The sequence below is a fragment of the Hylaeus anthracinus genome, unplaced genomic scaffold (genome assembly GCF_026225885.1).
Source record: "Hylaeus anthracinus isolate JK02 unplaced genomic scaffold, UHH_iyHylAnth1.0_haploid 4, whole genome shotgun sequence".
NCBI lineage: Eukaryota > Metazoa > Arthropoda > Insecta > Hymenoptera > Colletidae > Hylaeus > Hylaeus anthracinus.
The window spans coordinates 11,124,464-11,147,790 of NW_026535289.1; the positions used below are offsets into that span (position 1 = coordinate 11,124,464).

General features: G+C 42.3%; 1 protein-coding gene and 1 long non-coding RNA gene across 2 annotated transcripts in view; one reads left to right on the forward strand and one right to left on the reverse strand.

Moving 5' to 3' along the window:
* LOC128894760 (uncharacterized) overlaps window positions 1–23,327 on the reverse strand; it is a 61,535-nt gene that overhangs the window by 14,754 nt on the left and 23,454 nt on the right. The window contains exons 2-4 of the mRNA XM_054156734.1: window positions 21,460–21,570; window positions 17,723–17,894; window positions 11,257–11,386 (exon numbers count right to left, since the gene is read on the reverse strand). Of these exons, the coding sequence (XP_054012709.1) occupies window positions 11,257–11,386; window positions 17,723–17,894; window positions 21,460–21,570 (413 nt within the window). The remainder of the gene's footprint in view (window positions 1–11,256; window positions 11,387–17,722; window positions 17,895–21,459; window positions 21,571–23,327) is intronic.
* Window positions 1,743–23,228, forward strand: LOC128894803 (uncharacterized). The gene is made up of 3 exons (XR_008461633.1): window positions 1,743–1,831; window positions 12,658–12,738; window positions 22,882–23,228. It is a non-coding gene; the product is annotated as an uncharacterized LOC128894803 (long non-coding RNA).

Consider the following 23,327-nt stretch of genomic DNA (forward strand, 5'->3'; position numbering starts at 1 on the left):
TTGCTTCTTCGAGGAAGCAATGCCACTGTTTTCATCGAAGTCCAATACTGATATAAAAGTGCTAGAAAATTGTATTCGATAAGAATTTTACTGTCGTCGGACGTGCGTCTTTCGCGAGATCAATTATACAGCTGTCGAGAACTGGTTCCAATTATCGATAAGAGTGATAAAGCAGAAATGACGTTTGTCGTCGTGAGCGCAGATCCGCGACTCGGACTACCGATGGCAAAAAAGTTCTCTTCGGTTGTAGGAAATATTTGAGGTAAATGCAATTGCATGGATCGCATTGCTATGAATGCCAACACCTTCTGCAATGTCGTTGACTTCTTTCGTGCTCCTTTTCTTGCATTTAAACTCTCTGTGATCTTCGCAATACATAATTCATAACTTTCTTTCTTTCTATACCAATTGTTTTCTTTTGTCTAATTCATACTTTCTTATTTTCATTTATTCAAAAAATTCCTTTCCTTTGGATACTCTTCCCGATGTTATTATTAAAATTAAATTAAATTAAATATATATGATAATCTTTTCTATTGAGTGAAACTCGGTCGCTTTCGCGAGCTGTATTTGGCGATTTTCGCACGAAAATTACGCCGCGACGGACGTATCCGCCAGAATCGAAATTATCGAAAGTCTATATTACCATACAAATAATTTACACCCGCTTTCACAGAGTTTTACGACTCGCGTTGATTCGCAGGGCGGTGGATCTGATTCGCGGGACGAAGAAGGATCATCTAGATCTTCAAGCGAAGGAGTCGACGACATTCGCATTCCGGATCTCAAAAGACGAGTTACTCGATGTCGTTAATGTCTGCTAACGAATCCAAATCGGCGTTAATTATGAAAGCACGCGCATGAGCGCTCGGATCGGTCCCTGACGCGAGTCATTTGCACCTTAGGTATGTCAGTCGGCATTGCGAACCTTATGTGGTCGCTACATGTCGAACCATTGCAATTTATGTAAAAGATGTCAACGACACGATTCATGCAATGAAGACAACTTGGAGTTCTATCATCACAATTCGAATTATTCAAAGATCTTTGTGAAGAGAGATCGTTGGCAAAAATGGAACTAGCGAAATAATAAGTGTAAAGTACTTTGCCTCGAGGGGATTATTGTTCACAAGGAGATCACGAGGGGATCAGAAATTTTTGGGGAATTTACAATTTTTTTCTTCAAACAAACAGTCATAGCACGGATAATCACGAGTTAATTGCTCGAGAATTTGCGAGTAATAGTGCTAATACTCTAGGTCACAGATGCAAAACACTTTGAATACAAAAGACCCTTGCGTTGACTCAAGACACACGAGGTGTCCACACGTTTGAAGTCCCAAAATTGTGATAGCGAATAAATACAATAATGTAATACACCTATAAGTACACTGATGTTAACCACCGTGCTTGATTGACCATTTTCTAGGTACCAACCTGACTCAGCCTCTCCACTGCGAGAAGTTAATTGGTCAACAAGCTCGTAGGAAATAATAGCGCTGGTATCTAAATCATGAATGCGATGTAGTTTGATTTTCAAAAACGATTATGCAGGTACAAAGGAAACCTCGCAGAAACTTGCGACAAGGTGCAACCAGAATCGCCAAGTTCGCCGGCTGAAACGACTTCGGCGAACGAGAAGGGGCCGTTCTCGTTTCTGGGAGGATGTTTACCTCTCGAGAGCATCAGCTGAAGACGAAGATAATCGAGCGGGGGTTCGGGAGGGGAGAGGGGCACGAGTACTCGGACGCGCAACGGGCTCAAAGCGGAGAACGCTGGCCGGGTCAATAAACGCAAGGATCCTTGCTTGGCTGGCAAGGTCGTCGCGAAGGTAAAAAATCAACCGTGTTCCTCGTCTCTCCTCCTTCTCATCCTTGCCCGCTCGCCTCGCCACTCTGAAAAGCATCCTTCGGAGAGAACCAGTTCGCGAGTCCTTAAACCAGGATTCTGGTTTGTTGGGCGAGGATCTGAGTCACTCTCAGAAACCCGTGTTTTCGAAACGAATTATCACTCAAAAATCAGGTCTGTCGTCGCCATCTATCGATGATTACTCTGTGGATGTGTGTAAATACATCAAAACTGGTAGAAAATTTTTCGTTCTAGCTCCTCTAGTTTTCAAGTTATTTAAAAAAGCATGGTTTTCACCCCCCCCCCCCTCCCCCCCATCCACTTTGGGAGCTGTATTCAGCCCTTCGATATGGACGATTGCCAATGAAAAACTTGTCAAATATTTTCTTGAGAATTACCTCCCACATAAATTTAATCAAAATCAGCGTGTACCCATTGAATATGTTCCCTCGTATTCTTGCTAGTATTCTTGCAAACTGATGCAAGTCATTTCAGTCACCGAAAGGATCGAAAAACTTCTCAACCAGCGAAACGATGACTCAAACCCCTCCTAATATTCCATGGACCGTGTCATATATGAATTTCGTAAAAGTCGCCCGCGTCAAACGCGAGAAGCGATCGATTTGGCGAGGAACGATTCACGCGGGAAATCGCGGCACGAGTTATTGGCGCGCGACGTCGCGCTCGCAGCCAAGCTAGCTGTCGCCTAGACGCCTGGCGCCGGTGAAACCGCTCTGATTAGGAAATATCCCCGCGTAATTAGACGGGGCAGGTTTGAATCATGGCGATCACACGCGCCCACGGATGCGCCCTGGGTGTCAATAGAGCTGTCGTCCAGGTGAAAACTGTTCTGTCCACGCCCGACTCGACGGGCACGTGTAACGATGATAGACGCGATAGCGTGCGTCGTTAACGATTTCACTATCGCCCGAGAACAAAAGTTCTGGCCCGAAGAAATCGGTGACCGTTACGAACACCTTGGCGTCTGGGAATCGCGACGTCCAACGATTATGCGAAGCGTCGCGAACCGAGGTCTCCCTCAAGGAACCTCGTCTCCTATAAGGAACCGTTTTCAAGTCGCGGCTTTCAAGGAGCCACGTTCGATTCCCGCGTATCCTGTTTTACTCTCCCCCCGCAAGATCCTTGGACGTGTTGTTCTCGGATGGTTTCACCCGGCAATTTCTCGGATGCAAAACATTCGCGAAGTACGCGATACGCTCGCGTTATATTTGGAAATGAGGTAAACTCTGTGACGTGGGAACACCTGGAATAAATTATTTCCGCGCTTTTGAGCATAAGAAATGTTGTTTTCATACGATATTATAATCCTATCTGACTCATGTCACTATTCGGCTGGTAAATAACAAAGGAATCATAGGGAAGGAACGCAGATGATGCGGTTTATGTGGACAAACCTGGATGAATTTGTCAACAACTTGCGATCATACGGGACCTATAGTTATTTATAGCGATTCAGGAGGTTATTTATTATGGTTCAGAAATAGACACGTTTTATTGTCTGGATAAATTAATTTGTGGTTATAAATATGTCCTTTCCATACCTGAAACAAGCCTATCGCCCGACCAGTACGATTTAAACCAGTGAATGACGTTGGTCGACGAAGAATTACGCGATTGTTTAGTGAAAGGAATGTTACACGAAGATGACAAAACACGACGAGCGTGTTCAACGGCCGCGACGTACGTATTCTGTACGACCAAGACGGTTTCTCCAGTTCCCTTATTTCCTTCGTTCGAGTGCGTACGGGCAAGGTGCGACCTTCCTCAAGGTCGGCCTCGATCAAGAACACGTCGATGACAGACGCATTTTCCATCGTTTCAGGAACACCGACAGATGAGCGCCGCGTATATTATAACTGTACCGCGCAAAGGTCAAGGAAATAGAACCGGTGGTGTGTTCCGCTAATTTCAAAACACCAGTGTTTCCTGGATTCTTGGCTCGAGTGACGCGAGGACTTGCCAGTCAGCGCAATCACGAGTAAAATTACCTCGAGAATGGGAAATTCGCGCCTCATAATTCCCCGGACTTCCGTTCCCATCTTGGCGCAGCCTCGACGCCACTCGATAGACAGAGATGATATGTTTCGTACAAAAATTGTAGAATGTGTAATGGAATCGTAACAGGACACCCTTGACTTTGCCTCTAGATTTAGAGGGAAAATGTATGAGCTGGGATTTTTTAGGGGGTCAAATTTATTAAAAGAATTTTTTTAGGCACCCCTTCACACCTGTACCATTAACATGCATTTATTAAACTAACTCTTCTCTTGTAAGACAAACTCTTCCTTTCGCCCAGAGCTCAAAAAATGTTAAATAAGAGTTAATTTAAAATTTTTCGTCTCATTGGATCCCACTCGTCGTCCCCTGTAGGTCAATCTAAATTTTCGACCACTGCACGAGGCACAGTTGTGTCGTATATTGCGAAAATAGGTCTCTTTCATCGAAATCGACTAGACAAATGTTTTCCCATTCTCATAGACTCGTAGCAACCTCATTGCGACTCACGACAGCATCGCGCTTGTCGATATTCCGCGCGCGTCGACGCCTCTCGAATACCGTGATCGCAATCTGGCCGCGCGCGGATCGATCGCCCGCCTGCTCTAGGACGAGCGAGTCCGAACGTAATTATTTTCTTGCTCGTTGAACAGGCTGGATCCTTCAATATAATGGCGGAGAAACTCTCGTCTGGACAATAATCCGTGCTAAATATAGGTAACGCGTTCGTGCGCCATGTCCGCGTATTACGGTCGGACGAGAGACGGATCGCGTTCCTTGGACAGTCAGTGGACGGAGGAAGAAGTATCGGTGAAATGATGATTCGTGCTTGCGTTGGAATGAAAGTCCCTTAATGTTTCAGCCGCTTCGAGCACTTTGGTGTAATTACATTTTCGAGTCTTGGTCTCGAGTATTCTTCGGGGTGGAGAAGGCTCAAGTAATGGGCACCTTCGAGGCTTCCTCGGGAGATATACTATATCTCAGTTTCGCTTCGTATTGGATTGTCGTGTGAAATTGGTGGACTGTACAGGGTTTCATCTTTCTATATGGTTGGGATCACGCAAAATGCAATAAAATATTATTGCATTATTTTATTTTGAACCTAAAAATTGGTTCAGTAATTATCGTTTTGAACAGTTTTATTTTTTAGATGCTTGTAAGTTGCAAGTTGTTCGTATTAAAATAATTCTTAGAGAAGCCCCATCACTTTTTAATGTAACCATCTGTTTTCCTCCTTCTAGGTCCAATTCAAGCAAGCATTATTCATATTATTCAGGTTCCCATAATTAAAAAGGAGAATCTAACAACCACTTTCACGCTGACAAAAAATGTTATAAAATGATTCCTTTAATGAATAAATGTTAATAAAATTTTGATTACTTTTCGGTACCTCTAGCATATACCGAAGAAGACTCAAAACTAAGTCTTGGAAGCGTCGCTATATTAAAATGCTTCAAGTGACACACGCGTCGGGGAGTATAATGGCAGTGAAAGAAAAGGAAACGAGTTTTCGAGTTTCTTGCTCTGGCCGTGGTGACCGATGAGGATGGCGACGACGATGACGACGGCGATCTTGAGGATAATGATGATGATGGCTGGCTCGCGCTACTCCACTCCGTACTCTCGCAAGGCGAAGCCGCGGCTATCGCGGTGCCTGATACCAGCTAGTCTAGCCAATTACCACCTGCAAGCCAGAGATAGATTATGGCTCCCATTACGTGTGGCTATATTTAACGACGCGGCTATATTCGTGTTCCATGGCATGGCCGCGGTGAGCAGACGTCTACTTTATGTAGATCTCGCTGGCCGCAGGATCGTTTCCTTCCTAACAGTTCGCTGCCACCGTTCAGCTGGAAACTGTCCGTCATAGACCACGCTACGGTGTAGCAATTTTACTTAATGCGTTTTATGCTTTCTTCCAAGTGCAAGTACACTGTATTAACTCTTCGATAATTGGTATACTAGAATCGAACGAGATTCTCTTACTATTTTTTATAGTATTTCGTCAGCTTCTATGATAACATTCGTGGCCATATTTTGGAATCACCTTTCTATCAAACGTCAAAGAAATATAGTAACCGATTAACTTATCGATATCGAATAACTTATCACAATGTGACACAGCCTATACTCCATTTCTAATAAAGGTATAAATTAAAAATTTCAGAAATTCTCTGAGAATCAGTGCATCGCGCAACTCATTAAAATCTCGATTTCCCTATCGGATATATAAGGAATAAATAAAGAACAGCCCCAGATTAAGGATAACTGCCACTACAAACAAATAGAATGTACATCCACTACTAATCTCGTACACGACGACTACATTCGACATTTCATCCCGACGAGCCTGTATCTATTTTCCTCCGGCCAATAACATCGTAAAAACAGTTCTCGATCGAACGGTCAACGCATCGGGAGCTCGTAATTTCGCATAATTACGCGTTACGCAGTCGCGATTCCGATAAAGCAGCGATCATAGCACAGAAGGCGGTGCGATCGTAGAAAAGGCGAGGCCGTTAAGCGATTGGTATGAATACGGGTGTATTTAGCGAGTCAATGCCTGGAACAAATAACGCGCTCGCGATAAATCGCGGAATGTTCGACGAGGAACGTTCTCTTTTGTGGGAGGCGCGCGCGACGAGGAAGAAAACCGATGGCGCCACGGTAACGGTGAAAATGAATGGCAACGACGAGAGATCGCGACGCGGGATGAAATCGGCGACGGAACAGAGCCGAGGAAGCCAAAGACAGTCGGTGATTATCTTATCAAATGGCACAGTATCGGTAGTCGCCGTGGACTGTAATTAACCGCGGGTTATTTTTATATGCGAGGAGGAAGGTGGAGAGATCGGCTCGCGATGGAGCGAAAAATCAACGACAACGCCCGGGACGAGGAGGAGCAGCCAGAAGAAGCCCGTCGTAACGTTCGCTCGCTTCTGGGCTCTGGGAATAGATGGTAAACTACATGGCACTGGTCTGGTCGGCCCGTACGCCGAGTAAAACGAGGATCGCGCGACCGAAGGAAAAGGAAAAGGATGAGGAACTGGCGCCGGCGCTCCCGCGTTTCTAAGCGGTCTCGGCTGCGCTCCTTGAAAATTACCCGGACGCACGTGAAAATTGCCTGCCGGCGCGGAGCGCCTCGTGTTCGATTTACGCTGTCGACCCAGCTAGAGAGATTCCTTCGAGACGAATCGCAATTTCCAGATCTCCGCTGGCGGAATTGGTGCGCCTCGCTAATTTATTTATTCGTACGGAGAGGTCTACCTCGATTCGAGTTGATTCGTTTCGGTATTTCGTGGCGGAGGAATGTCGTTGAACGTCTTCGTTATCCTTAATGTTTCGTCCCTATCTTTTATGAAATACAAGGAGGGTTTTTTCTTGAAATACATGTATTGGGTATATTAGCACATGCACGAAGCGTACATAGGTTGGACCTTATAGTAGTGCCCTCCTTAGGATACTCAGTCTGATTAACAGTTTTCTATCAGGGGAAATTGAGGCTCTTGTTTTTCTTCGGTAAATTTAAAAGTGTGGTCATGATCTCATAAGTGGTATGTTGTTGTTGGAAGAATTATATCCATGCCTCGGTTGGATATTTTAAGTAGGGGAGATAAGCGTGTCTTGGTAAAAATGTTATACACTTCGTATGTCATGACTTAGTTAATGAGCACGAAGACATTTACATTAATGATAATACGTAGATATGTAGTACAGTCAGTCTCATAAATATTAAAGAATCTATTAAAGAAGTTTGTCTAAATTAAATAATAGGTTCGATGTTTGCGAATATTATGTTTCGTTATAAATACGTATTATACACGGCCAATTTTGGATAAATATTTGGATTCAAATATTTTGATTTGTATCTTTCCGTAAAGTTTGAAAGATTGCTAGTGTCAGTGGGCGATTTTTGGGAAGCAATTTTTCCTGGTCGATGTAAGATTCCGTGTCAGCAGCGATTTGCATCCGCGCCTTTCGTGAGGTTCCGCGTAAGTCAACGACCATAACGGTTACATTGCGATGCAACGTAAATAGAATCGTTTGCAATTTAAGCGTTGTGAGATTTGCGCGTGTACAGTTTCCGTCCTGCTACCCGTGGAATATTCATTGCCGTCGCTGGGCTGACTGACTGCAGTCGAACGCAGTCGAGTTCGGAATGAAATACTTCGGCAAACATCTTCTTACGCTATAAATAGAATCCCATAACGTTTCGCTGTTTTACGCATAGATTACGCCGTCCCGTGAGCCATAAGTAATTTTTAGTAAAAGTAATTTTTGTTTACGCTGAGACAGCCTAGGGAAGATTTTTGCTGTCGAAAACACGGTATTTGTCTCTCAGGATTCAACCATGACGACGTCATAACAGGATCAACGTGTTACATATTAAGAAGATGGCAATAAAAAATATAAAAGCTAGTGGAAGATGTTTGTCATAGGATGCGTTCTAAATTCTTAAATCGTTGTTCCTCACTAACAAAGCGATCTGAACCTGCGATGGGTCATCACAGGCTCGGTTCAGGATAAACAGATTACCATTTGCGTTCAGCGAAAAGAATTTTGGCGAAACTTAAATGCGACGTAGGACATGTGCAATTAGGGCCAGTTTAAGTCATCGTTCAACTGGATTCGAATTTGTTTCAGAATTACAGTTGCTATTTGTTAAAATCTGAATCGCTATTCCTGAAAACTGTAGAGAAATTTAAATGTAGCCTTCAAAGCTTATTTTCTTTTACTAGATCCTAGTAGCAAATCTACCACCCTTCGTACCAAGAATGCTAATCATTGAGGGTGCTGAAACGAGTGTGATGGCCTCTGAAAGTTAAGCGATTCCTGAAAGATCCTTGGTCTGGGTGTTATCGACCAACACGTTCGATGTCGCGCACTTAACAGCGGCTTCCTGCGCCATCGAAAATTCCGTCTTCTCTTATTCTCCTTTTTTTTTTTCTATACAAGAATGCATTCTCGTTGCATGAATTATTGATGGGATCTCGCGCGGCGATCCGAGCCTCTATCGACGAGAGGAGACTCGTTTCTACAGCGACTGCGGAACGGATTTGGATCGTCCTCGCGGGTTTCTTTCGTTCAATGGCGCGGCCGGTCGCGTTTCTTTCGCGTTTCGAACGCGCGATGCCAACAGTGTTCACGTGTTCGAGGGGATAATTCCACGGAAGGATCGTTTCTTGTCGCGACGCTCGTCACTTATTTCCCGGCCAAGGGGGCCGATAGAACTTAAGCTCATGTTCATGGAAGATTCGCGGAACACGGGACTGAAAAATGCATGCTATTTCTAGTCGACAGGCGCATCCTCGCCGACGTCGATTGACAAAAACCTGGAGATTAGTATCTTTCTTTTGCATCCCGGGAAACGGCTTCTTTCGCTCGGCTAGGGATACCGTAAGACCGATCGTGAAAATTTTTACGGTCGGACACTCGTGAATCGCATTGAATCCTACCTGGAAATCTTTAACCTGATGCGAGTTGAACACATTGATGTTTCAAGTTGGCTGTATGGAATTACCGAGTAACTTATTATTACATTCGTAATTAGCAGTCTTAAAAACCGTTATGTTACGTTAGTGACGAGTACTTTCAAACGCATTATCAACAATAATACTTTCTTCTGGAAGAAAGACTTGTTTTTAATTATTATTTCACCAATTATTGTTTCATCACAATTTCAATATAGAATACAGAAAACTTATATTATGTTATCTTTAAAAAATAACCAAGCAATATTATTTTCAATTAGCGTATTTCGATTACTTAATTCGCACATACTTGTTTGAAGTACTTTCGCGTGGCTACTGTTCTAATGAGATCGCACAAGACGTGTTATTTTCTTTATACTCTTCATCCTTCGCGTCACATCTGTGACAATGGATTTAAAAAATCATGATGATCTCGTAATTGCATCGACGTTATCTCAAACTCATGGGAAGTGTTTGCAGTGTGATTGAACTTTTCATTGTGTTCGCGAAGGTCTCGACGAGCGGTTTCTCGAACTCTTCAAGGACTCGGTTCTGTTGGAAATTATCTGCGGGCAAAGGTGACGTAAATTATGCCATTTATAAAAAGATCGTGCGGTCACCAGGATTTTGAGAAGGTTATGCACGAGATTTCGAGAATCGTATGGCATTGTTTGTTTAGAGCGAACGAGATTCATCGATAACGAGGATCAGGCTTTCAGGGTGTAATTGATAATTTAAAAATATATAACCTCGAGCCCATGTGACCTTAAACCACCCTTATAAGGGCGCAACGATAACTACTTTTCACGAGTTTTCACGGCCAAAAACGTAGTATTTTTCATTCCATGACCGCGTTTCAAGGTTACATACGGTATATGTCTCAGCGTCGATTAAATAACGGTTTTCCGTCGTGCAAATAACACTCTGCTTATCATACAATGGATTCATACGAATCGCTTATTAAGAGGCAATTGTAATTCCTCGGGGAACGCCGAAAATTTTCGCTCGCATCTCGATTTGGAAAGAATTCGCGTACATCTGTCGCTATATCGTCCTTGTCGCCAAACGAGGAGGTTAATTGTGCAGGAACTGGCGTGTGTACTAATTGATTATACGTCCTTGAAGTGGCAATAATCGGCACGAAAGCACAGGCAAACATTAAGAATCGTACGCTCGGCTCCAAATCGTATTTCCTATTAAAACGATCCTCTTGACGAGGTTATTGTGAACGCTCGATAAACTCGAGACTGCTATTCATCGGCATCGATCAATTTTATCCCGCTTGGCGAACATAGTCAAACCATTTAATGACGAATATCGGATTTGATCACCGGCGTAGAAAGTGAAGTAGCGAGATAGTATAGCGTTTGATAACGCTGTTATGCAACGCCGCAGTTCGAGCCACCGATATTATATACAATATCGCAAATAAACTACATTCCTTTATTGTAAAATTTGAGTTTGCACATAGTCGGTGCAAGCAGTTCTTCGTTACTTCCATAATTTATATATTCAATATTTATATTATATCATATTCAATATGTTTTCATTGAAGATTTTTCCAGACCAGTTTTCACTTTAAGTTCAGAGTGGTTTTCGAAACACCGGCAGAATTGAACAATATCTTTCTTGGCCTGCATCCTGTTTCCATAACTTTAAATTCAGAAGATACATTTGATACTCCACAGAAATAGAAAATACTTTCTATTTAATATCGATCGTTCACGCGCAATAAAAAAAAAAACTAGTTACACTTTCTTGTAGCGTGTGGACGTATCCGCGTGGCGCGCACGGTTCCCATAAACACCTCGAACAAAATGATAAACGAGAGTGTGCGGTACCGGCGGTATTTTTTGCACGATTATAAAGGAGAAACGAGCGAACAAGAGAGTAATGTGTTTGATAAAGTGAATGTACTGACCAACGTCTACGATGTGCTGAAGCGTCGGAAATCGCCTTTTAACGCGCAACGAAATCCTTTGCAGCGTAATGACATACGCGAGGACGGCGTACCTCACGATGTTTCTCCTCATCAGTCTCCCTCTCTCGTCCTGCAATGTGAAAACATTTCAAAATTATAACTCAGGTAACCGTGCCCGACAATCCTAGGAACGCGGCTCGCTCGGAACCCGCGCAACAATTAAGAATAAGCACTCGCGAGCGAGCACGCCTGTCGACACGGTTTATTGGAGAATGGTCGTAGGATAATAATTTAACGCGCGATTCTATAAATCATATTAATGACCCTTATTCAAATCTGATCCGTCTCACGTGTATTGAGGTGGAGAATGCGTCGATAAGGTTTAGTTAAGAATTTATTAGGAATTATGCATCGATGTTGTACTTTCAATGCGAGCAGGTCTATGTTATCATTTTTGAGAATATTAAGTTTCATGAATATGGGAGTAATTAATCCACTTGTGCTTATGATACCCGAGAGATTTTTATCTATTCCTAGCTCACTGGTTCTACCTTTCTAACCGTCGATTCCTTTCCGTGGGCAACCCCTAAGTATCTCAAGTTTAGGTGAATGATTAATGGTCTGGGCGGCCTTACTAATGGTCCCATAAACAGATCTGCGTTGAAACCTGTAGCCTTTATACTCCGTTTTATCACGCCATCTTATCTACTCTCGTATCTCAGCAGTCACAATAGTCTACGACTTCGAGATACCCAAACTTTAATCAGGATTCTCCATAAGCTGACATCGTCTGCTTGGAAGATACCAATGTATCACAGTTCCATCTCAAGAAAGAACAAGCATCCTCAAGAATGTGTAATGTAGTCTTAATTGGAATCCTTTGGTAAAAGTTGCTGGTTCTAACGCTATTGAACTCTTCACGGTCTCAATGAAAGCCGAATTAGAAACACAGATTAGAACGCCTCCAGACGCTAAATTATAAGATTACGCTTCACGAGTCTTACCTCATGAAACTCGAACGTGCTCAACAGGTTGACTACCCATGTCACTCGATTATGGGCGACACGTAAAATTCACAGGTGATCGCGTCACCAGAATACTGGTTACGCTAAAACTTTACCATGGCATTAGTCCTTCCGCACGTTAACGTAGAGACACGATTAGGGAGACCGTGAAGACAATTATGGACATTTTGTTCTCAGTGGACGTAGTTTAATTAATCTCTTAACTTTTAATTCAATTATGGTACGTCATTTTGTCACGAATAAATCATAAACTTTGGCTTCTTTTGGCCTTCATAGACGCGTGATCTCTTAAGCTTCTTAAAAACGATTTAGCAGGCGTTCCCGATTTTGTAACCGTGAAAGTTACAGCTTATCATTACGAAACCTAACGTTGCAGGTGGAACAATTGTCTGACTTAATGTCCGTCTACGCTCCTCAGGGTCAGTGAGCACCTTCGATACAGCTTGACATTCGTAAAGTGAGTACATATATACTAATTGACTCGTTTGTACATTACACATTTTTTTTTTGCCTCGCGATCATGTTCTCTTACAAAGAAAAATAAATATTCCATGTATAATTAATTAAAAACAATATATCTTATAGAATAATAATAGATGTATTATAAACTTATACTATAATCCGAAGGAAGAAAAGATTCTTAGTCTTCCTTCTTTCAAAAAAGATCAGCTTGTTGATAAATAAACTCCCTAATTGAGTAATTACTTACAAAATAAATTGGATATACATCAGGGTTAGCATCCAAAACTAGATGCACTTACCTCGCAAAACAAACAAATTCAGGATGAATTAAAATCGGTATCGTCGAGACGTTCTCGCTTCAAAATTCGTTTCCTAGGTCGCACGAATGCCGGACACGTTTCCACTTGGCTTGTAGACACTTTCCCCTCGTTCCTTTGGCCCGTGGTCGCGAATCATCGCCAGTTTCGTGCCGTTCCAGTGTTAATCCGAAGAAAAATCCGCGGCGGCGCCTGCCGGCTATTTTTCCTTTCGTTTCTGGCCAACGACGCACGCATTTTGTAACCGACCGACCGTTTTGTAATCGCCCGCTGGTCAACGATCGTGTTCGTCCCGCGGAATGTCAATTCGATCGGAAATCGATGGACGATCGATTCCTGGATCGAAATTTTCCGCGCGACGATCGACGAATCGTCTTTTTCGTGCGTCCTCTTCGCGTCCTCTTCGCGCGACTTTCTTCGTACACCGCGACAGTTCTTCCTGTCTGGCAGACGATCATCGGTAGTCTAATTGAACATCGGTTCAAGGCGAATCGTTATGTATGTAGACCACGATGTATTCGGATGAAGCATTTTGTGGATCGAGGCACGTCTCGCCGAGCTCGATATAATGCATGCAACCAGACGAAGAAAGTTTGTCGAAACTAAAATTTTCGACCGGCTAATAACACGTGGACGGTGAACGTTGCGCGAGCCACGTGCCGATTTCGAACGATCTGCCGTCGTCTGACGAAGAAAGTTGCATGGCACGAGCAGCGATATCATTGAAAGCGATGGGAACGATGGCACCGTAGGGTGAACGTACCGGTAATCGACGAGTTATGGAGAATGGAGGGGTACGTCGTGATCAGAAATTCTTAAATTTGAAAGTACGGTTACGGGAGATGTTAAATTTGTAACTAGTGTTGGACGAAGGAAATTAGTTATTGGATTCGCGCGCGCGCGCGCGTGTGTGTGTGTGTGTGTGTGTGTAAACTTGACGTATGAAGTTAAGGGGAAAGTCGAAGAAGATTGTTGGCCACGTGGTGGACTCTTCATTATAACGATATGGCCTAGTTATCGCCGTGGAATTGAACCAGAATTCCATCCTAATCAAAATATGTCACTACTTTCTCGTTTCTTCTTGTTGTAATATATTACGACATTAACATGTTCAACTAGACGCTCCGTATGTAATAGTCTATTTTTCAAGTGGAATTAATGGTGACATTAACGACGACCAGAATTCTAATAGCGACTATATCCTTTTAGCAATGATGTGGTGTATAGATCACTTTGCCATCCCTCGTTACAGGTGGTGCAACGCCAGAACTCATTTCCACTACCTTCTCGGTCCCTCTTTGGTTTTTCCTTTTGCACTTTCTCTAATCCCTAATGAATTACATTTGAAATTTATTCTTCGCGATCTTAATTAACGAGCCGTCGAAAAAATTCATCGTTGAACGTCTCAATCACCGGCATACAAAACCATCCAACCAAATCAACTGAATCCGTTTCAAAAGTTAACGTCGATCTGTATCGTAAGCAGTCATCGAAAGATTAATCCTTAAATCGCAAAAAGAAGATTCACCTAGATCGAATTAAATTCAGAAGCTCCGAATTCGTCGAAGAACGATCCCCGAGCTGCGTGGTCAATGACACAATGCCGAAGTGAAAGTGCAACCGTATATCGTAGCGAGAAAGAAGGACGAACCTACGCGTTGTGAACATCGCGCGCGCAGGATTCCATCTTTGTTCCTCCGACCGCTGCATCAGCAAATCGAGCAAGATTTTAACATTCCTCGATGGAATTATGGCGTTGATTAATATTCATGAAAATGCAATGATAAATTAGCAATTCCTAATTAATTGGACCTACTCTTTGTTATTTATTATTGCATTCAATCTTAGAACTGATAATACTCATGCCTTGATGTAAATAGTCTCGCTTCAGATAGTTCCAAGAAAGTACGTACGAACATATTGAATTTTAAATGATGTTTAACAACATTTCTCCACTCGCCCAAAATTGAAATTTAATATACAGTCAATCTCGTACATATTCGTACCCACTATATCTATTAAAGAAGTTTGTCTGAATTAAATAATAGGTCCGATGTTTCCAATAAATGTTTTATTATAAATATGTCACTGCCTAATGCTCACAAAAATTTGAGAACAACTCAAAACTAACAGAATCTCAACTGTAGACTAAAATATTCCCCAACGAAGTCTAAAACGCACGAACATCAAACGCACACATCATAAATTGCTACACGCTGCTTACATTCGTAATCAATTACCCAACCGAAATTGTTTAAATCGTCCCGAGCCCTCGTGTCCGGTTGGTTCCCATAACGTACGAGTCCCTTTTCCCTGACGGTTAGGTTGTCCCGTTGTCCGTTCAAAACACGAGCGTCCCTTCTTCCACGGAATCGCGACTTATCGCCGCGCGTGTAAAAATGTACGGCTTGGCAGCTTGAAAAGGATCCTCCTGAAGGGGTGGGGAGGGAAATGGCGGGAGTCGAGCCATCCTTCTCGCCTCGGGGCCTGAATTCTAATTAGATTTCAATGAAAGGCACAGGCCAGGAGCTCGCGCTGCCCACTCGAACGCTGCTCATTCACAAATCCGATACTTTGCGTTACGTGACTACATGACCGTGGGCGGCTCTCGGTACGTACAAAACTACAGTCCCGTTCCGCGGACGCGAACCTTGCTCGTTGGCCGGCCGCGTGCAGAAATTCCGTTGCAGCCGAAGACGGCGACGTCTGGGGATCGTTCGCGATCCGGACGGGCCCAGCGACCCAACTTTCTCGCGCGATGCGAAAATCGCAGGCCCCTCGAAATGCAAGTTACGTCGCTACAGTTAACGCGGAATTGCGTGCGCGTGTAATTATTTCGACGAACGCTCGTGGCGGTTACTAACGAGGGAAGGATCAAAATCCTCCTCCCATTTTAACGAGCTCTTGCGGGATGCTCCAAGACGAGGGCGATTATACAATTGGATCGGTTTCAATCCTTAACTGTAATTGCTTCGAACGTTTCGTTGGCAGGTGCATGGTGGTTTCTTTTATTTATTCGAAATTTGGGACATTTACTTTTTTGATTCATTTGCCAACTTTATTCAGCGTGTCAAAAATCAAAGAAAACTGTAATCGCAAAAATCGCATTGTGCTCTAGTGAAGTGAAAGATGTTGCAATGTGTAAGAAAAATCGTACTTCGATGGGGAGAGAGTTAAATAATAGACGGACACAGGAAAAGGAAGCTTGAAATTTGGCATTGAGGTGCGAGGTTGCTTAAGAATTAACACTGAACCAGATGAATGGAGCATTATCGATGTGCGAGGATAGATACGAGAAGAGTAAATTAGACAGGTAAATAGAAGATTTTGAGGCAAGAACCTCGCAAACAAGACATCAGAGCCGACATGTCGAATATATTTAGACGTTACTTAAAACTGCCGAGAAGTATTTGTTTAGAAGGAATCAGAATTAAATCAATGATTGTAAACTACTGTCGAGCGATGATTTATGTGTTAGTTCTGAATAAATTTAGACTAAGGTGAGTGGTATATAACACTAACGAGGGAGCACGTGACGTGTGATCTATTTTCTAAATCCATTTATTAATCACCATGAAAGTAATTAATCGAATGCAACAAGGGAGAAATTTATTTTATAATTAAAAACACACGAGTGTTTCAAAATCCTATAATCAGAGCAATCTTTAAGACCAATTCTTACGCAAGCTTCGCATGCCTGAAGAGACTGATAGCGGTGGCGTCGCCTCGGGCAAAGAATCCGAAGAACCTTTTCGAAGATCAAACTAATTAGTTGGTAATTGTGGCACACTTAAAAAGGACCTCGTGGAATGTAGCTAACCCCATTTTTCACGTTTCTGAGCACAAAAGGAACGAAGACGATACGAAGTGGGAATAACATGGAGAGTATACTCGGCACAAAAAGTATTTTTCAGACGGTTAATTCATAGGAACCGCGCAACTTTGCTTGCGAACTTTCGTTATCGGTTCGCTCGACGCGATCAGAGAAAGTAACGATAATGGACGCCAATTTCTCGCTCGTGCACCGATGCAGCCCGAGCACGTGCGCGAGCGGTTTAAATCGCGTGCCAAGGGTCGCGCAGGGACTTCGTGGCTCCCGACAGTCCGTTATCCAGACGCAATGAGACGATTCAAGAAGATTAGCTCGCTTGCCAATTATGGGATGATCGTTCCACGCATTTTTTTTTTTCGCTCCTGGGCGTGGCGTGACTCTGCGCTGGCACCTACTTGGGTTAACGACACCGAAACGTGTCACGGCAATTCATTAGCGTAATGAGACGAACGACGACCACGACTGCCTATTCGAGCAAGGCTGCATTTATCGCCGATTCGCGCGACTTCGAGTACTGGGAACTTCGTCTTCGTTTTAAAAGAGTCGCATGTGGTTGCAACATTCTGCGAAGGAACTTTATGTCCTTTTTAATATTTATTCATATTTAATCTGAAATGAGTAGATGTCAGGTAACGATGCATTCCATTTTCAATGTTAAAAAATGCCGAGGTTGGGTCGCGTTCGAAACAATTTTTAGTGAAACAATTGTTTTATTTGACTAAATTGAGACGAGCAAAAACGGCTTGACACAAAACGCGCTTATAAACGGGACTCTTTGTGTGGCAGCTCGAGCAAGAATTTCGAGGAACCATTTAGAATTTCGTACTTACATTTCCTGGAATCGCGGCGCTGATAAATAGAGCTAAGTTGTCCGGCCAGGGTAATAATTTGTACTGCTCCCACCATCGCTTCACGACCAGGCTCACGTAAAATCCCAGCACGAACGACATCGGTATCGAGTCACTGGAGTTCCCAAAGTAGTATCTGATCTTTTCGAAGATTCTGCAACAAACAGTTATCGAAAATTCTTATTCGGTTCTCACGTATACGCGAATGAATTAGCGTTCCTCCCATCCACTTTCTCTATCTTCGAACACGTGGATCTCCGCTATTCGCTGAACAATTAAATGAAGAATAATCAACGTTGCGATACAGGCGTTCGAACGAAACGAACGTTTACACAAATCATGTATAGTTAAATATTTGTATAGTTGCTCGCGTATCGCGTGTGGTGGAGTTCTTACGTCGTCTACAAGTAGAGCAAGGTTGAGGTGATGCCGTCACCTAACCAGACCACTACCGGTCGTATAGCGATTATTGGCAAATAGGAATTTTCACTAAGTTTCCCAGGGAGTGGCGAAAATTCTTTCTAACTCTAGTATTTTATTTCGGTGTTCAGAAGAATAACGAGGCCAAATAAACGTTCAGTAATCTAGTTTCAGTTCCAGTTTTGTTCCAATGCGTAATACTGTCAATTTTTAACTACGAGAATTGATCTTCTGATTTCACATTTTAAAGCATTGCAAACTTTATTAGAAATACTAATTTGTCTATAGAGTTCAGAAGGAAGTTGAAACACGTATATCGCTTGTCAACCTTCAAGAAGAGAACATCGTGAAGATAAAGGTAAAGTTCAGCCTGAGGAGGCTCCAAGAAAGGTCTCAAGTTTGAAGAGTCAAGTGGAAAGGTAAAAGTCTGACCAAACTTTATATTAATGATGAAGGAAGGACGGTTTTTTTTTTTAAATGGATGTCGTGAAGAATATATATCCTTGGTTACGTTGATAAATCATTGTTTTAGAGGGTAGAATTAGTTTTCTTTGAGAGCCTTGAATCTTGCCAAGTAATGTGTACGTGTCAGGACGTCTGCTCGTCAAACGATGGAAAATAATCTTATGAATAATGAAATGCTAACTTACACGGTAACGAAGTATTATTAAAGGAGATCGGCAGTTCTAAACGAGGAAAACGTGTTCGATAATTGCAGTATTTCAGTATACCCATCAATGTTTCCATAATTTTTTTTTACTCTTTAGCGTCATAATCGAAGACATACGTGACACGGAGTTCATAATAAGTTTCTTTTATGCAAACACGAAGCAACATTAACAAGCAGTGTTAAGCCGGTTGGCCACGGTTCTTTTCACCTGACAACTAATTTTTCACTCGCCAGTGACGGATAAATTTCATTTTATAAATCGATGTCATACGAAATTTACTCAAGTTTCTTTCTATTTCATTGTTATTCAAAATCTGAACCTGCTATTCGTTACTCGAAAATATGATCTAGCCAAAGATTTTTGCCACCTTCGTTATTCCAACTTCAAAAATTCCATTTCAGAAACGACGTTTATCGCTGAAAATTACGAAAATATACGACCGAAAGAAGCTTTTGTATCGGTTCCCGTTTGGCAGATCTCTCATGTCATTGTTCGGCCTTGCTGGGCCCTAAGCCAACCCCGAACCGGCCCTACGGTTCTAAATTTAGAACAGGCGAATCGAATCCAGAGAGATCCTCTTTGCATGCATGGACCTCAGCTCGCGCTTCTTTATACATCTTTTTTTTTTTTTTGACCTCGGTATAAATAACAGGTTACGTTTTTATGCGTTTTTTAATGCCGACCACGGACGAGTCTGCAGTCCGTTCCAGGCTGTAACGTTTCGCGCAACTTACGGCGGAAGGAGGGACCATTTTATTTACGATATCCGTGATTTAGGCCCGCGCAATTCATCCGAAGTACGTCCATAAAATACTTTCCTCTGATATTTTCGACGAATGCCATTGCACGATTAAAACACGCGGCGATCGCGTACCAACCAGCCTCTGTTGAATATGCCGTTTCGAGAAAAGTGATATTAAAGTTTAACGACGATTTTTAAAAAATAAAAATAACTTGGTAAAAGGATGTCGAGTGAGCTACAGGTTCACCGATTTTCATTTCTATCCAATCGTTCCTTCTTCCAACAAAAAAAGTACAAGATCGCTTATTTAAGGAAATCCTTTTCTTTTTAACTAGTTTGAAGGTAACATGCATGATTTTTTTTGCGATCAAAGTGCTTGATGTAATCCTTTGAAATTTGGTACGTTTATTGGTACATTTATGTACAATATTCTCTAAAATGTTCAACCATCCTGCTCAATTTCTAAATTTTTTACTTTAAAGGCCTTCAAGCAGCAAGGATACTAACCCTTTGCACTCCGAATTTTCTGATTACATTCTTGCCGAGCCTCGCTCGACGTAGGATCGCAAAGTGTTAAGAAAAAAAGTTTATTTTTAACCCAAAGGGTTGAGAAGAAAAATTTATTTTTAACCCAGAAAATCGAGAGTACTATCTTACGAATCTCTGCGGGTGTCAGTCGAAAAACGAATAGTCGCCGCCGACCGTAATTACTCGAATTGACGTATGCTTCTTTCGTTAATAGCTGTTTCGCGTCGCAAGTCGACGTTTTCCGTTTATGTGTGCGCCATAAAAAGCCCATGTCGAGGAAGAAACGACGAATGAAATTGCGACCGTAAAAATTAAAGAGTTAACCAGCCACGCAGGGGGGGGGGGACAGCGAGCCAACGGTATTAATGTTAATAAAACGAGGCCGCCATGCGTGTATCGAAGTTGACCGATGAAACGTAATCGTCATCTGAACATTGGAGACTACGGCTTTGTCGTCCGACCAAGGTCGATACCGCGTGGGTTTATCGACGGGCATAAAATCCACGATTATGGCAGCTTGGTACCCACGCATCGAATTTATTTTCTACTGGATATAAAATCGATTGAAATAGCAACAGTTGCGCGATACATTGTTTCCATTCAGTTGCAGAGAATTTATTTCCTTCCCATCGTTTGAAAGTTCTTGGCGAGTGATCGCATTGTTTGTTGGGGTGTATGAAATCATTCTGGGAACTATAGTGGTCTTTTTTATGTGATGATAGTAAGAATTTTGAAGGGCAGTATCGATATCTACGTGAACAAGTACAATCACTGTGAAGTAATCGCGGTGTACGTATAGTTAAAATAATTTGTCAGTAAAAGAAAGTTGTTACTGTCGAAAAAATATTGGCGGAAGTATGACGGATATTTTTCTAAATTGACTTATGAAATAATTGTAGCCCAGTTTCTCGAGCGACCTAGATACAGGCTATGTGTAAAACTTTAATAACGGCAGATAAGAGCTGCATAAGAGATTCATTCGTAAAAGAAGGCATTTTCATTTATTGAGATAGGGTGTCTCAGGAATCGTTGCCAAAATTGTGACAATATATTATTAAAAGACAAAATGAAAATTACATTCAGTGAAACCAAAGGAAATCGACAGAAAATTATCAGAAAATTGATCTGTAAAAATAGGTTAACCCATTTTTATTTTGTTTCATTTTCATGCATCGATGGGAAATATTCATGGGTCGATGTTTATAAATTATTTCCTGTGACACTCTGTATATCTCAATTTCAAGGCGATGGGCTACATTTTTATTCCGCGTTATTACTGGTTGTTTAAGACTTCAGCCTTCTTAAGTCTTCGACTTCGACTTCGAAAGATATTCAAATGAACGTGTACATGTACTCACACCCGCTGGTGCTCGTTGAGTGCATATCGATACGTAAGATTGATGACGTAGTAGACGAACAGGTAGGCCAGCAATTCTCGCCAAATTAGCTTGTATACGGAGCCCCGCCATCTGCGAAAGATAAATACAAAGAAACGTGATTAGTATTTAAATATTATTCGTATCGTCGTTGCGTTCAAATAGCAATCGCGTGATTGGCTGCTGCCACGAGCAGAATCTTATTTGAACAAGTAGCTGACGAATAAAAGTAACAATTATTTCGATTGAACAGGTACTTAAACAAATTCTGTCTGAACGATGCTCTGAACAGTACGTTGAATTTACTTTAATTAATCAGAAACTTGTAACGATCAATCTATGTTTTTTTAGGGGAGTCAGAAACCATTCGACTGAACAGATATTTAAATTTATTATTCAAGACGGATTCGATAAGCATTATTCGAAGTAATTAACTTCCACGAATATCCAATTTTTATCTCGGTGGCTTGATCACTAGAAAATTCTTTTACAGGAAGTACGTTGTCTAGCCATTCTTTCGAATAACGAACGCGTGGAGCGTGTTTTGTTTTAATAGAAGGGAAAAAAGTAACGAAAGAGCGGTTTCCCTTTCGCGGATTCACCGCCTCGCATTTCGGTGGTCAGCGATCGTGATGAAACGCGAGACGGTCTGCGCTTTCGACAGCAGCATTGCCCGTTTAGAAATTAGATTGCAGAAAGTGGAGGCGTCGTCAAACGATCGTGTTCCAACGATAACGATGATACGAATCAAAATTATTCGTTTCAGTTTTCGTTGCTCGCGTTTGCAATCGTGGCACACAGGTGGAATTTTCAATGATACTTCCTATATGTTAACGATGTCTCTGGAAACATAAGAACCCTTTAGATTTTCTCATTCCAATTGCAAGGAATTTCACTTCGTTGACACTAATACTTCTTCGAAGACAAGATCAACATCCTCTCTAAACATTCCACGAAGAAACTTTATTCTTCGAAGAAAGCGGACTTGCATAAGTTTCACGAGGAACTTCGTTGCATTTGGAGTTTAGCAACGGCATTTACCCTCGCACCTGGCATATTTTTAAAAATAATTTCTTATTATACATTCTGAAGTTAATGGATTGTGAAAGCTTCTCAGAGGAATTTAGATGCATTTAGCCACGAGTGCTTCTAAAACTCGTATCGTACAGCATAGAAGGCCTTCGGACATCATAAAAATACATTGATTACACATTTCGAGGCTGTTTCAATGCGTAACGACGTTATGGATTAAAAGTGACCGGGGTATTCGGTATCTGATGAGTCTCGCCCCGAATGTGTGTCAGGGTTAGATCAATTTTACGAGCTTGGGGTACACTGAATTCGCAATATTTTCGTTTCGAAACGCTCCGTGAACCCATCCACCAGCGTTCCATTATATTGCAGGCGTGCATGGCTCTAAACTCATCGCTATTCGTCCACTTTATGGCTTTTTCAACGCTGGGAACCTTCGTCGATAGATCGAGAACATCCAGGCACTCGGGTTGAAGTCGCCGAAGGTCGACGTTACCGAAGGTTTTTCGGCGTTACCAATCGCGAGGCGACAATGACTTTAAATTCAAATCCTGTAGGTACACCGCGACGAAGCGTAGTGCAAACGAGGCCAAAGTGAAAAGCCCGACGTGTTCCGTTGCTGTATCTACATTGTACGCTTATGCGCGCGAGTAAACACCTCGGCGACAGCTGTTTGTCGAAGAAGCATTCAGTTTTTACGCCACGAATGCTCCATCTGCCGCGAATAAAAGTTTAACAATCGAGAGGGACCTGTTAAGTGGATGTCCTTGGGGTATTATTTGAAGAAATGTGGAGCTATATTTTACCGAGAACAGACG